Genomic DNA, 12,989 nt, shown 5'->3' on the forward strand with positions numbered 1-12,989 from the left:
AACTCTCAGAAAACATCAGCATTTAAAACAAGGTTAGAGAGATTTTCCTAATGCTTGGGATAGCAACTGTGCACGTATTAGACAAGTTCAAATGAAAAAAATGCTTCAAATTTGGAGTGTTTCTTGAGGAATGCTGTCTGACCATTGGGACCCAGGCCTGCATGTTAGCATTTAGTGTAGTAACCTGCTGCTGGCCAGTGTTCGGCCTGTTCTTTGCATATTCAGAAACTTAGTCTTGTCAGTCTGCTAGGGTTGATTAGCCAGGGAATGCTGACTGGAACTAAGAGGCTTGTAAGACACTGATATGGAGAGGGTCAATTTATTAATTTAGCAATGAGAAACAACTGCCAGAAGGCCCAGATACTCATGCTGGCGTGACCAGCTCATTGTTTCCCTGTAGACAACCCACGTGGGAAGCCAAATTATAATCAGAAGATTGCTTGGTGAGCAAGGAATTGGAACAAAAGAAGTTTTCAAATTTGAATGTTTAATGGCATCAAGCGAAGATAGTGTGATTCATTCATTTTCATATGGAGATAGCCTTGCCATGGGTGGTAATTCTTTAGAGTCCATTGACTGAGACTCTCTCTTGGACAATGCTTGAATTGAGTACTGTCTTCATTTTCTTTTAAGAACCTGCTTCTTTGTATTTCCATTGCTTTTAATAGACACATTCCTTCTCAAAAAGTTCATATCTTCAGTCAGGTTATATAGGAAGATATTGCTGACCTTGGAATTATTTCTTTTTAAACAGATTCTGTTGGGGTGCCTGGGTGGCTCAGTCAGTTAAGCATCTGCCTTTGGCTCAGGTCATGGTCCCAGGGTCTTGGGATCAAGGCCTGAGTCAGGCTCCCTGCTCAGTGGAGAACCTGCTTCTCCCTATGTTTACAGAGTTGAGCATGTGAACGTGATTTTGATTTTGAACAACTTCTGTTTTAAGTCCTTGATTGGAGACCATAAAATTGCCTAAAAATGGGATGTTCTAGAAGAAGTATACTATTACCTCAGGAATGATACACCTTAGCACTGTGGCTTGTAATCATGGTGTGCATCAGAATCACTAGTGCAGCAACATCAGAAACACTGATGAATTGTAGGATGGGATGGGGGCTGCATCTGGATTTTTAAAAAGCTCTACAGATGAATGTGATGCCCATTCTATGTAGAAAACCACTACTTCAGACTGAGACTTCATTTGGCATTGTTCCCAAAGAGAGTTATAGAAAATAGTGATCTTGAGAGGGAAAAAACCTCTTAATTTTAGTTTCTAGCTTACTTTTAAGTTTTGAGAAAAATTTAATTACAAGCAAACATTTTTGGTTATTAAGTCATGCTCTTGGCATTTACTATAATATCTGAATGAAAATCTTAAATATTTTTAAACTTTTTTATGGAGAATTCCAAGTAGATATAAAATCAAAGAGAAGAGTATAATGAAGCCATGGTGCCCATTACCTAGTTTCCACAATTATCAGCACATGACCCATCTTGTTTGATTCATTTCCATGTACACTGCCTCCCTACTGCTGGATTTTAAAGCAAACCCAGATATGTTACATCATCTACAAATATTCAGTATGTGTCTAAAAATAAAGTCTTAAAAAAATAGCCATGATACTCTATATCACAACCCCTAAAATAAACAGTGATTTCTTAGTTTCATTAAATTAGCCAATCAATGTTCAATTTAATTTTTTTTAACTATTTATTTGTTTGAAGCAAGATCCAAATGAGGTCCATATATTTGCAGTTGATACATCTTTTGAGCCCTCTTTTAAGATAGGGCTTCCTTCCCTCTCTTCTTGCTTTGTTGTTGTTAAAGAAGAAACCAGGTTGGTTGTCCTGTTAGAGTTTCTCATAGTCTGGATTTTGCATTCTTACTGTATTGTTCATACTGTTGTGTATAATTATAGATTAATGTTTATACTTCTGTAAAGAAGAGTTTACCTTCATGAATCACTTGGTAACTCCCTGTACTTATGTTGACGTCTTCTCAGTTTTTTTTGGTCATCTGAAGCTCATTCTGCAGTAGTGTGCTTGTGGATGCATTACTTTCATATTCACGAGAGCCTGTTGGGTTACAAAGGTCAGTTTGGCTGTATATAAAATCCGTGATTTACACTCTTTTCTTTGATTACCTTAAATATATTATTCTGTTGTCTTCTGGCAAAAAGCATTGTCATTAAAAAGTCAGATGACAATCTGATTTTTTTTTCCTTAATTGTGACCTGGTCTTACAAAACCTGGGTGATCAAATTTTTTTTCTTTTTCTTTAAAGGCTTGATTTTCCTAGATGCGTAGGATACTCTTAAATATATAGTTTCAAGCTGCCTTTTATTTTAGGAGAGTTCTCTTGAGTTATTATTTTTTTGTATTCTATAGTATTGCTTGGTTTTCTTCTTTACGGGCTGCCTTTATAGGTAAATCTTTGTTAATTTCTATCGCTTTTTAAGAAATTCACTTTATCTTTTTTTAAAAAAATAACTGTTATTGAGATATAATTTGTGTACTATAAAATTCACCCTTTTAAAGTGTACAGTTCTTAGTAGATTCACACAGATATGCACTATCATCACTAGTTTTAGAACATTTTCAAATTTCAGAGAGAAACCTTAAATCCATTAGCAGTCAGTCCTCCTTTCCCTTCACCCAGCTCCTGGAAATGACTTAATTTACTTTCTGTTTCTTGGGACTTCCTGTCATAGACATTTCAGGGCATCACAATATGTGACTGGCTTCTTCACTTTGCATAATAAAGGTTCATCCACTTTTTGTTTATCCATTCACTAGTTAATGAATGTTTAGGTTGTTTCCACTTTGGGGCTGTTGTGAATAATGCTGCTGTGAACACTCATGTACATTTTTGTTGTGTATATATAGTTTTCATTTCTTTTGGGTATATACGTAGGAGTGTAATTGTTGGGTCATATGTTAACTCTAATTAGCATTTTGAGTAACAAACTGTTTTTCAAAACAGCTGCACTAATTTACATTTCCATCAGCATGTATGAGGGTTCTGATTTCTCACATCTTCACCAACACTTGATATTATCTGTCCTTTTTATTATAGACATCCTAGTGTGTGAAATGATACCTCCGTGTGGTTTCAATTTGCATTTCCCTGATGGATAATGATGTTGAACATCTTATCAAATGATTATTTGCTGTTTGTAGATCTCATTTAGAGAAATGTTTGTTCAAATCCTTTGTGCAATTTTTTGGTTGGCTTATTTTCCTTTTTTAATAAATGAGTTGTAAATGTTCTAGGTATAAGTCACCAGATATATGATTTCCAGATATTTTCTCCCATTGTATATGTTGCCTTTGCACTTTCTGAAGGTATTGTTTGAAGCACAAGAGTATTTAATTTCGATATGGCCCAGTTTATTGATTTTTTCTTTTGTTGCTTGTGCTTTGGGTTTCATATTGAAGAAACCATTGGCAAGTCCTAGGTCACAACAGCTTACTCCTATGCTTCCTGTTAAGAGTTACAGTTTTACCTCTTTATTTAGATTTGTGATACATTTTGAATTACTTCTAAGTTTGTATTTTGATCCCAGTTAGTTAGCATACAGTCTTATATTAGTTTTAGGTGTATGATACAGTGAATCGGCAATTCCATACATCACCTGGTGCTCATCACAAGTGTCTCCTTAATCCCCATCACCTGTTTAACTCATTCCCCCCCCCACATACCTTTCCTATAGTAACCATCAGTTTGTTTTCTATAGTTAAGAGTCTGTTTCCTGGTTTGTCTTTTTTTTCTTCCCTTTGTTTCTTAAATTCCACTCATGGGTGAAATCATATGGTTTTTGTCTTTTTCTGACTCAATGATTTTGCTTGGTATTATACTCTCTAGCTCTACTCATGTCATTGCAAATGGTAAGATTTCATTCTTTTTATGGCTGAATAATATTCCCTTGTGTGTGCGTGTGTCTCTGTGCATCTTTATTCATTCATCATTTGATGGACACTTGAGCTGCTTCCATATCTTGGCTATTGTAAATATGCTGCTATAAACATAGGGGTGCGTATATCCCTTTGAATTAGTGTTTTTGTATTCTTTGAGTAAATACCCAGTAGTGTCATTGCTGGGTCATAGAGTTACCTCTGTTTTTAACTTTTTGAAGAACCTTCATACCATTTTCCGCAGTGACTGTGCCAGTTTGCATTCCTGCCAATGGTGCAAGAGGGTTCCTTTTTCTCCACATCCTTCCCAACACCTGTTTCTTGTGTTGTTATTGTTTCGTTAGCCATTCTGACAGGTATGAGGTGATATCTCGTAGTTTTGTTTTGTTTTTTTTTTAAAGATTGTATTCACTCATTTGAGAGACAGAGCACAAGCAGAGGGAGGGGATAGAGAGAGGGATAAGCAGACTCCCCACTGAGTGAGGAGCCCAATGTGGGGCTCAATCCCAGGATCCTGAGATCACGATCCAAACTGAAGTCAACTGCCTAACTGACTGAACCACCCAGGTGGCCCTCACTGTAGTTTTTGTTTTTGTTTTTTTTGTAAAGATTTTTTAATTTCTTTATTCGACAGAGATAGAGACAGCCAGCGAGAGAGGGAACACAAGCAGGGGGAGTGGGAGAGGAAGAAGCAGGCTCATAGAGGAAGAGCCTGATGTGGGGCTCGATCCCATAACGCCGGGATCACGCCCTGAGCCGAAGGCAGACGCTTAACCGCTGTGCCACCCAGGCGCCCCTCACTGTAGTTTTGATTTACATTTCCCTGATGATAAGTCATGATAAGATCTTTTCATGTGTCTGTTGGCCATTTGGATGTCTTTGGAGAAATGTCTGTTCATGTCTTCTGCATTTTTAAATTGGATTATTTGCTTTTTGGGTGTTGCATTTATAAGTTCTTTATATATTTTGGATACTAACCCTTTACCAGATATGTCATTTGCAGATATCTTCTCCCATTCCATAGGCTGCCTTTTAGTTCTTTTGATCGTTTCCTTCACTGTGCAGAAGATTTTCATTTTGATGTAGTCCCAATGGTTTATTTTTGCTTTTGTTTCCCTTGCCTCAGGAGACAGATATAGGAAAAAAGTTGCTATAGCTGATGTCAGAGAAGTTACTGTCTGTGCTCTCTTCTAGGATTTTTATGGTTTCAGGTCTCACACTTAGGTCTTTAATCCACTGTGAGTTTATTTTTGTGTATGGTGTGAAAAAAATGGTCCAGTTTCATTCTTTTGCATGTATCTGACCAGTTTTCCCAATGCCATTTGTTGAAGAGACTTTTTCCCATTGGATATTCTTTCCTGCTTTGTTGAAGGTTAATTGGCCATGTAATGGTGGGTTTATTTTGGGTCTTCTGCTCTTGTTCCATTTATATGTATGTCTATTTTTATGCCAGTATCATACTATTTGGTGACTACAGCTTTGTAATATAACTTGAAGTCTGGAATGGTGATATCTCTTGCTTTGCTTTTCTTTTTCAAAATATCTTTGGGTATTTGGGGTCTTTTGTGGCTCCATATAAATTTTACAGTTGTTTTTTCTAGTTCTGTGGAAAGTGCTGTTGGTATTTTGGTAGTGATTGCATTGAATTTTTTAGGTTACTTTGGTTAATTATAGATTTTAACAATATTTGTTCTTCCAATCCATGAGCATGGAATGTCTTTCCATTTCTTTGTGTTATCTTTAATTTTTTTTGTCAGTGTTTTACAGTTTTTGGGGTATAGGTCTTTCACCTCTTTGGTTAAGTTTATTCACTAGGTATCTTATTATTTTGGTACAGTTGTAAATGGGATTGTTTTCTTAATTTCTTTGTGCTCCTTCATTGTTGGTGTATAGAAATAAACAGATTTCTGTATATCGATTTTATATTCTGTGAATTTACTGAATTTGTTTATCACTTCTTGCAGGTTTTTGGTGCTCTTTTGGGTTTTCTGAATATAGCATCATGTCATCTGCAAATAGTGAAAGTTTTACTTCTTCCTTACTGATTTGGATGCCTGTTATTTCTCTTTGTTGTTTGATAGCTGTAGCTAGGACTTCCTAGCCTTCCTTTGAGTTACTTTCTTTGTATGGTATGAGGACGGAGGGGTCCATCTTCATTCTCGTGCATGTGCAAATCCATCTTGTCCACCGTTCTTTTCCCATTTAACTGTCATGACACCATTATTGAAGATCTGCCACGATAACTTTGTGTGGGATTTGACCAAGATCCTTTTTTGTTGCTTATTGTCTACTAGTGAAATGAGTTTTTCTCTACTTTTAGGAGGGTGGGGATGGGCATAGGATAGCTTTTCTAGTTTCGTAGTCTAGGCTAAAACTCTCTCTTCTGTGTTTTTTGCAAAGTGAATACTTACCTCTGTCTATCTTGTACTTTCTGAGATGTGCTTTTTCTGTTTTTCTCCACCAGTTTTATCTGAGCCTTCTCTGTCCCTACTGTGCTATATGCTCCCAGCAGTTTCTCTTTGGTGAGGCTTTGTCTTGAAAGGGAGCTTTGGTTTGTTAATTTCAAGAGTTTGCAGAACTCAGACTGCACCATTAGACCTTACTTATATTACATTGGATTCTGCTTGCACTTATTTATAAATAGAATTGCATTGAACTCCCTCCCAGTTCCTGCTGCTGTTCTCAGACTCAGCATGTTCTCTGACACTGTCCAGTGAGTATCTGCTGTCAACTATGAGGCTCTACTGTTCTGTTCTCTGGCTGTCAGAAGCCCCAGGCCTTTCCACACTTCTTCCTACACAGATGTTTGTACCACGTACATCTTGTTATTGGCAGAAGTTTGTTTCTACTCACTTACATTTGGAGCTTGTCTCCTGATTTTGTTGTACATATTGTCTGTGAAACTTTGGTTTTGTTATCCTCATTGCTTTGTTTGGGTTTATGGGAAGAGTTAGAGGAATTCAAAACAGTAAACTTCCATTGCTGTCATCCTCCCAGAATCTTCTCATGGACAAATGTTTTTGAAGCACATTCTGTTCCTTTTTTAAAACAGTAAAACAGTATGGTGTCTGCAAGTTAAAAAGAAACTGCAGTCCTGTTGTTGATTCTTAGTTCATAAGTCCAGGTAATTCTGTAGTGAAACAAATAAGAGGAACTTTTTCTAGGCTGAGTTAAATATCATGTTATTCATACCTATTGAATGTATGTTGTATTTTGACTATGCTAAGAATCAACTTTTTCCTTTCAGAATAACAAGCCATTGTACTCATTTGAAGATAATTCGGACTATGTTTATGATGTTATGTGGTCACCCACCCACCCAGCCCTGTTTGCTTGTGTGGATGGCATGGGGAGGCTGGATTTGTGGAATCTCAATAATGACACGGAGGTGAGCAGGAAAATAACAAAAATTGCACTGAAAAATAGAAAATTGGAGATTTATTGAATAATTTGTGAAATTCCTTTTATCCCAAGGAATGTAAAAGGGCTCGATGATTGTAGCTTCATCACAAAGAAACCAAATAAGCTTTGTACCCTTAATAATAAACAGCATGCTGTGCAGTACTGAAGGGAGAAATAATGTTGCCAAGAGCACTGGGGCATTTCCTTTTACTTCTGAAAAGCACTATCATGTCTGTAATGTCCTGGCAAAGTCTCATTCATAAGGCAACTGGGATATTTTTCACTCGCAGGCTACAAAGCAAATAGTTTCAGACTGTTGAAGTATGTTAACCTTAATTCTGAATTTCTAAATTATCTCTTAGCCTTGACAGAACTGTATATCATCCATAAACACTAGTTTTAGCCTGACTTATTTAAATGAAAAGAAAATGTATTTTGATGACTTGTTCCATGAAGGACTGAAAACAGTGTTATTGCTACTATAAAATGAATATAGAAACCACAAAATTTCCTAATTACTATGCTAAAACCACTTATTGGCAATGAAATTTAACTACAGCTATTACTTATTTTTAGGTATATGTATCTTTACCAACTGAGGCTTAAAATGTTCCTTGAATTCTATATTGATATGGTGGTAAGAAGTAATGTTTTAGCAGTTCTGTCAGAAACAGTTATTGAGAGGAAAGTCTCTTGGCGCCTTCCCCCACATCCCACTCTTTCCCACATTTCTTCATATTTCTGGTGGCAGCCATCCAAATCCCTCGAAGTAAAATCGTTGGTTATACAGGGCAAGGAAGTTATGTATTAGAAATGTAAGAGCAGTTAAGTGTGCTAACTCCTGGTTTAGTAGTTTGAGCAGGAACATTCAAATACTCCTCGGAAAAGATGTGAAGCGCTGACTAGGTGGCTGGGTGAGAATACTTACACCACTTACAATGGTACCAATTGTATTTTTTTAGTTTGGGTTTTGGTGTTTGAGATTTGTGGTTATACTTAAATTTGGGTCTTTCCTATAATCCTTAACTCAAAGAATATATCTAAATTAATTTTTCTCAATTATCATATGGTTTCACTCATTTGTGGAACATAAGGAATAGCAGGGACATCGATAGGAGAAGGAAGGGAAGAATGAAGCGGGGGTGGAAATCAGAGGGGGAGATGAACCATGAGGGACTAGGAATTCCGGGAAACAAACTAAGGGCTTCAGAAGGGAGAAGGGTGGAGGGATGGGCTAGCCCCGTGATGGGTATTAAGGAGGGCACATATTGCATGGTGCACTGGGTGTTATACACAAACAATGAATCATGGAACACTGCATCAAAAACTAATGATGAATATGGTGAATAACATAATAAAAGTTTTTTTTTAAAAATTAGTTTTTCTCTGTAACAGTTGTGGCATTCTAGGAGTTAAATTAGTCATCTGGGGATGACTTAGGGTCAATTAAAAGGATTATTTTTAATCAGGTTTCAGAAGTTTTATTGTGCTTCCAGTCTGAGTCAAACATTGAATGTTTGCTCTGTGTGTGGCAAATAAATCTTTTTCCTCAGCATAAAAGAAGTACAGTCATATTCTAAGGGGGGTGGTACCATTGTGTTGGTGCTATCATCCTACCCTGTTCTAGACAATTAATGGGAACAAGAGCTTTGGAAAGACCTGTACTGCACATTCAGTATGAACTGTTTCTAGGAATTGTGGATGAAATCACAGGTTTCAGCTGACAGTGTCACAAGCCACAAAAGTAATTTCTGTCCTCTAAAATTGAACCATAATCTGTTTATGAGGGCTTTTGAAATGTTTCTTTAAAATGGGTTTTGGCCATCTGTTTTCAAACAGCTTGATTTCTTAAAAAAGTTAAAATAACAACAAAGAATCCTTTATTAAAGAGAAGATCTTTCAGAATGATGTATGTATCCAGTCATGTGAGAATTTCTTATATAAGAACTTAAGTTATTTTCCCAAACCATTTTCAAGGATTGACTGTAATGTCATTCATAATGTATCACTGAACAGGAAGAAAGTTGGGAAAATTCTTTATCTATTTTCATCTTTGTTTTAAAAAACGTAGCCCAATTGGAAGAAAGAGTTACTGTTTTACATGTTTATAGAAATCTTGATGAAACTTTTTACACTGCACTATATTTTAAATGACTTCAGGTGCCAACTGCCAGCATTTCTGTGGAAGGTAATCCTGCTCTGAATCGTGTAAGATGGACCCATTCTGGAAGAGAGATTGCTGTGGGTGATTCTGAAGGACAGATTGTCATATATGACGTGGGAGAGGTATGAGGCTCACTGCCTATAATTTTAATACATCTGTTTAGCTTTCAGGGCATTGTAGTTATGGTATGTTTGTGGCTAAAACTAGTCTTCGAGGTTCATGAGTTGTATAAACCATATGGTTATAAAGGTAAAACTTTTTCCACGACAGAAGCAACTCTTAAGATTAATTTTCTTTCTAAACTGGATGTTCTGTGTCCCCATGCAACAGATTTTGAGGATAATATCATATATTGGAAGTACCTTATTTCTTGAAGCATAAATTACTAGAAATTAGAAACTCTTCAGGAAGAAGAAATTTTGAGTTACAGTTGAGTTACAGACTTTGCATTACAGACTTCGGGGCTTTACAGATTTAAGTTCTTATTTTTCTGTATTTGTAGATTTGTTTGGGCCAGGTAGTCGAAATCAAAAGTAATATCTTTGAGAGTTATTTGATGACTGTGTGAAATGTGAATCTTGACTTGTGAACCTTGTTGCAAAGCCATTATCATTGAATCCAGCAGGATGAGTTGCACCTCTTTGTCATCTTTAGTACTTGGGTTGGCTATCCACAATGTTCAGGAGTGATTTCCTTCTTTTTAGCCCTGGCTGAAAGACGCCTTAGTCACTGTTTTGGTTTTTTTTTTTTTTTTTACTATGCCTTATGATTCCCCATCCCCTCTGGACACCCTATGGCCTCTAGTAATTGGATCTGGAGGGAGGTAGATTGAATCATTTAGAATAGCCAATTGAACTGTCCACACAGATGGAATTGCTCTGTATCTGCACTGTCTAATCCAGTAGTCATTAGCCACATATGGCTGTCAAACTCTTAAAATGTGGCTAGCACAACGAAAGAACTGAATTTTAAATTTTACTTCATGTTAAGTAATTTAAATGTGTGAATAGTCACATGTGTCTGGTAGCTACTGTATTTTATATCACTATCCAATCTAATCTAATATGGTAGATTAAGCAGTAGGCACATTCATTTGCTGTACTGAGTGGTTTGTGCCCTAATATGGCAGTGTCGAGATTTCTCCAATATCATGATGACAGTTACCAAAAAGTTTTGGTCATTGGATGCTTCAGGGAGGCAAAAGCATCATGAGCCTCTTTTCCCCTTTAGGTATTTGTAGATCACTAAAGTGGTAAGAAATAATGTACCTTCTGATAAAGGGATTGAGATACCGAAAAAGGTTACCTTATGCTCCAAACAAAAATAAATACTCATAAGAAACCAGCTCTTGGAAGCATGCTTCAAAAACTATTTCATATTTGGAATAGTGCAAGAAGTAAAAAATTTTAAGGAATTCCTCCCCACCAGCAAAATCCATGAGATAGTGCATAGGAGTTATATTTACAGAGTATCATTGTTATTCTCTCTTGTACTGATGGTGATAACAGCAGAAGCATTTCTGAGGCTGTCACAACACACTTCCCAAACATCATCTTTTGTTTTGAAATGTGTCGTAAAGCATTGTTATATTCCCTGTAATTATGGAAAGACCTTTTACGTCAGTTATTACTTTTTAATGGAAAAATTATTTGAAAACAAACTGAAATACTGGGTAAGATGATCTTTTATTTTAGTGTACATAAAACATTGCCTTTCTTTTAACAGCAGATTGCTGTCCCCCGAAATGATGAATGGGCACGGTTTGGCCGAACACTTGCAGAAATTAATGCAAACCGAGCTGATGCAGAGGAGGAAGCAGCTACCCGAATACCTGCTTAGCTCCTGAAAGGGGGATATTGTAGCCTTAGTGGATTTGGGGAAGTCTCTAAATAGAACCTAAGACTATTTGCATGTTTCTGTCTAAATGTTAATTAAAAGGAAATTTCGTGGATTTAACCATGGATTTAATGCAGCAAGTAAATCTTACAATGTCCCTTTTTATATAACATGCATCTTGTTTGGATTTGTGTCATTTTTAATACAGCTGATTGACTTTACAGATTGCAGCCTTTTCTGAATTCTTATACACAGGTGTATATTTGGTTTTAGTTATTCTTTTGAATTCTTTTCAACTTATAACACTATATACAAGTTATTTCTAAAGTACAGATTAAATCAGTTCTGCATATTTTTAAATAATCACAATTTCCTGTTATACTGATACTGTCCTCACTAACCATAATATATAAGAACATTGTTTATTCTTAGCCATAGCATGCATACGTCTACCCAAGATCCATTCTAATATACTTTTTCTTCTTTATAATTCATGTGATAGCTATCTATAAATAAAAACAAATATGCTTCAACTTTTCAGTTTCATTTTGATTTAGCCTTGCAATTTTAATTTTCCCATCCCTTTTATAAAGTGTCTTTTTTGTGTATCTTTCTTTTAGCTCTTGTTGTAAGCAGCCACCTCAAATCTTGTAAAGTTTTGTGTCTTAAATATGCCGTACATTATAATGTAGATCTCTTGATGAATTACGAACTGATGTTTAACCTGTCAGTGAAAAAATTTCTCCTAGGTTAACTTTTGCTTTACTTCCTTATTTACTTTCCATCTGAGATGTAGTTTGTCTAAAGAATAAACGGAAAGCTGCCTATTATTTTCATTGATTGAGATTATTATGTATGTGAGCTCTCTGAGACTAAAACCTCCTGTGAGAGAAATTGATTTCATGGTTGCAGTATAGCTATGAAGGAAGAGTGTTCAAATGAACTTTGTCATTGAATCAACTCCACATCTTGAGATCTGTTACCACACAACCTTGTAGAAGCAAGTCTGAAAGGTGAGTGACAAATATCTAAGAATTAATGTTGAAATCAACCTATTTCAGAATTAGAGGAAAGGGTTATGATCAGATCTTTGTTTTATCCACTTTAAATTATCCATTTCCTTGATCCTAACCTTTTGTCCTTCTAAATTTTAACTGTTTATTCAACAGAACACGAACTGGGAAGGAATAATATAAGAATCCGAACATTTTTGTTGTTGTTTTATAATTCTAACAAAGATCTGCTGGAAGATAAATTTCCAAATAATAAAATTTCTAAACTATGAGTATTATGTAATGTAAAAATAATCAACTAGGAATATTAGACCCAACTCTAGTTCTAGCTCTGGCACTCTTGAGAAGTGTGATTTTAGCCCAGTCTTTCCATCTGTTTGTGTCTCATTCTTTTTATCTAGGAATTAAGTTTGGATTAGATGATTGTTAAATTTCCTTTCAGCTCTAAAATTATTGATTGTAATTACTTCAGGCAATTCTCCATTTTTATATATTCAGTCTTCACAAATTAGCACCCCATAATTGCCTATTATATATACCAAAGATAAGTTTTTTATTTTAGTAGGCAGACATCTCAAGTAGCTCATGGTAGCAATGTCTATGAGTCAGAAGTTCGATTTCAGCAGTCACTGTCTTTTTTTTCTTATTATTAAAGATTTTATTTA

The 12,989-nt window shown here is 35.8% G+C and overlaps 1 protein-coding gene across 5 annotated transcripts in view; it reads left to right on the plus strand.

Moving 5' to 3' along the window:
• DYNC1I2 (dynein cytoplasmic 1 intermediate chain 2) overlaps positions 1–12,141 on the plus strand; it is a 52,957-nt gene extending 40,816 nt beyond the window's left edge. For 3 of the 5 annotated variants that reach the window (XM_034654732.1, XM_034654731.1, XM_034654734.1), the window contains 3 exons: positions 7,157–7,297; positions 9,472–9,597; positions 11,201–12,141. In XM_034654732.1, the coding sequence (XP_034510623.1) occupies positions 7,157–7,297; positions 9,472–9,597; positions 11,201–11,314 (381 nt within the window). In that variant the 3' untranslated portion in view covers positions 11,315–12,141. The remainder of the gene's footprint in view (positions 1–7,156; positions 7,298–9,471; positions 9,598–11,200) is intronic. The other 2 variants (XM_034654733.1, XM_034654735.1) reach the window with 1 other exon arrangement.
• The last annotated feature ends 848 nt before the right edge of the window (positions 12,142–12,989 follow it).

The sequence above is a fragment of the Ailuropoda melanoleuca genome, chromosome 2, assembly GCF_002007445.2.
Source record: "Ailuropoda melanoleuca isolate Jingjing chromosome 2, ASM200744v2, whole genome shotgun sequence".
Classification (NCBI taxonomy): Eukaryota; Metazoa; Chordata; class Mammalia; order Carnivora; family Ursidae; genus Ailuropoda; species Ailuropoda melanoleuca.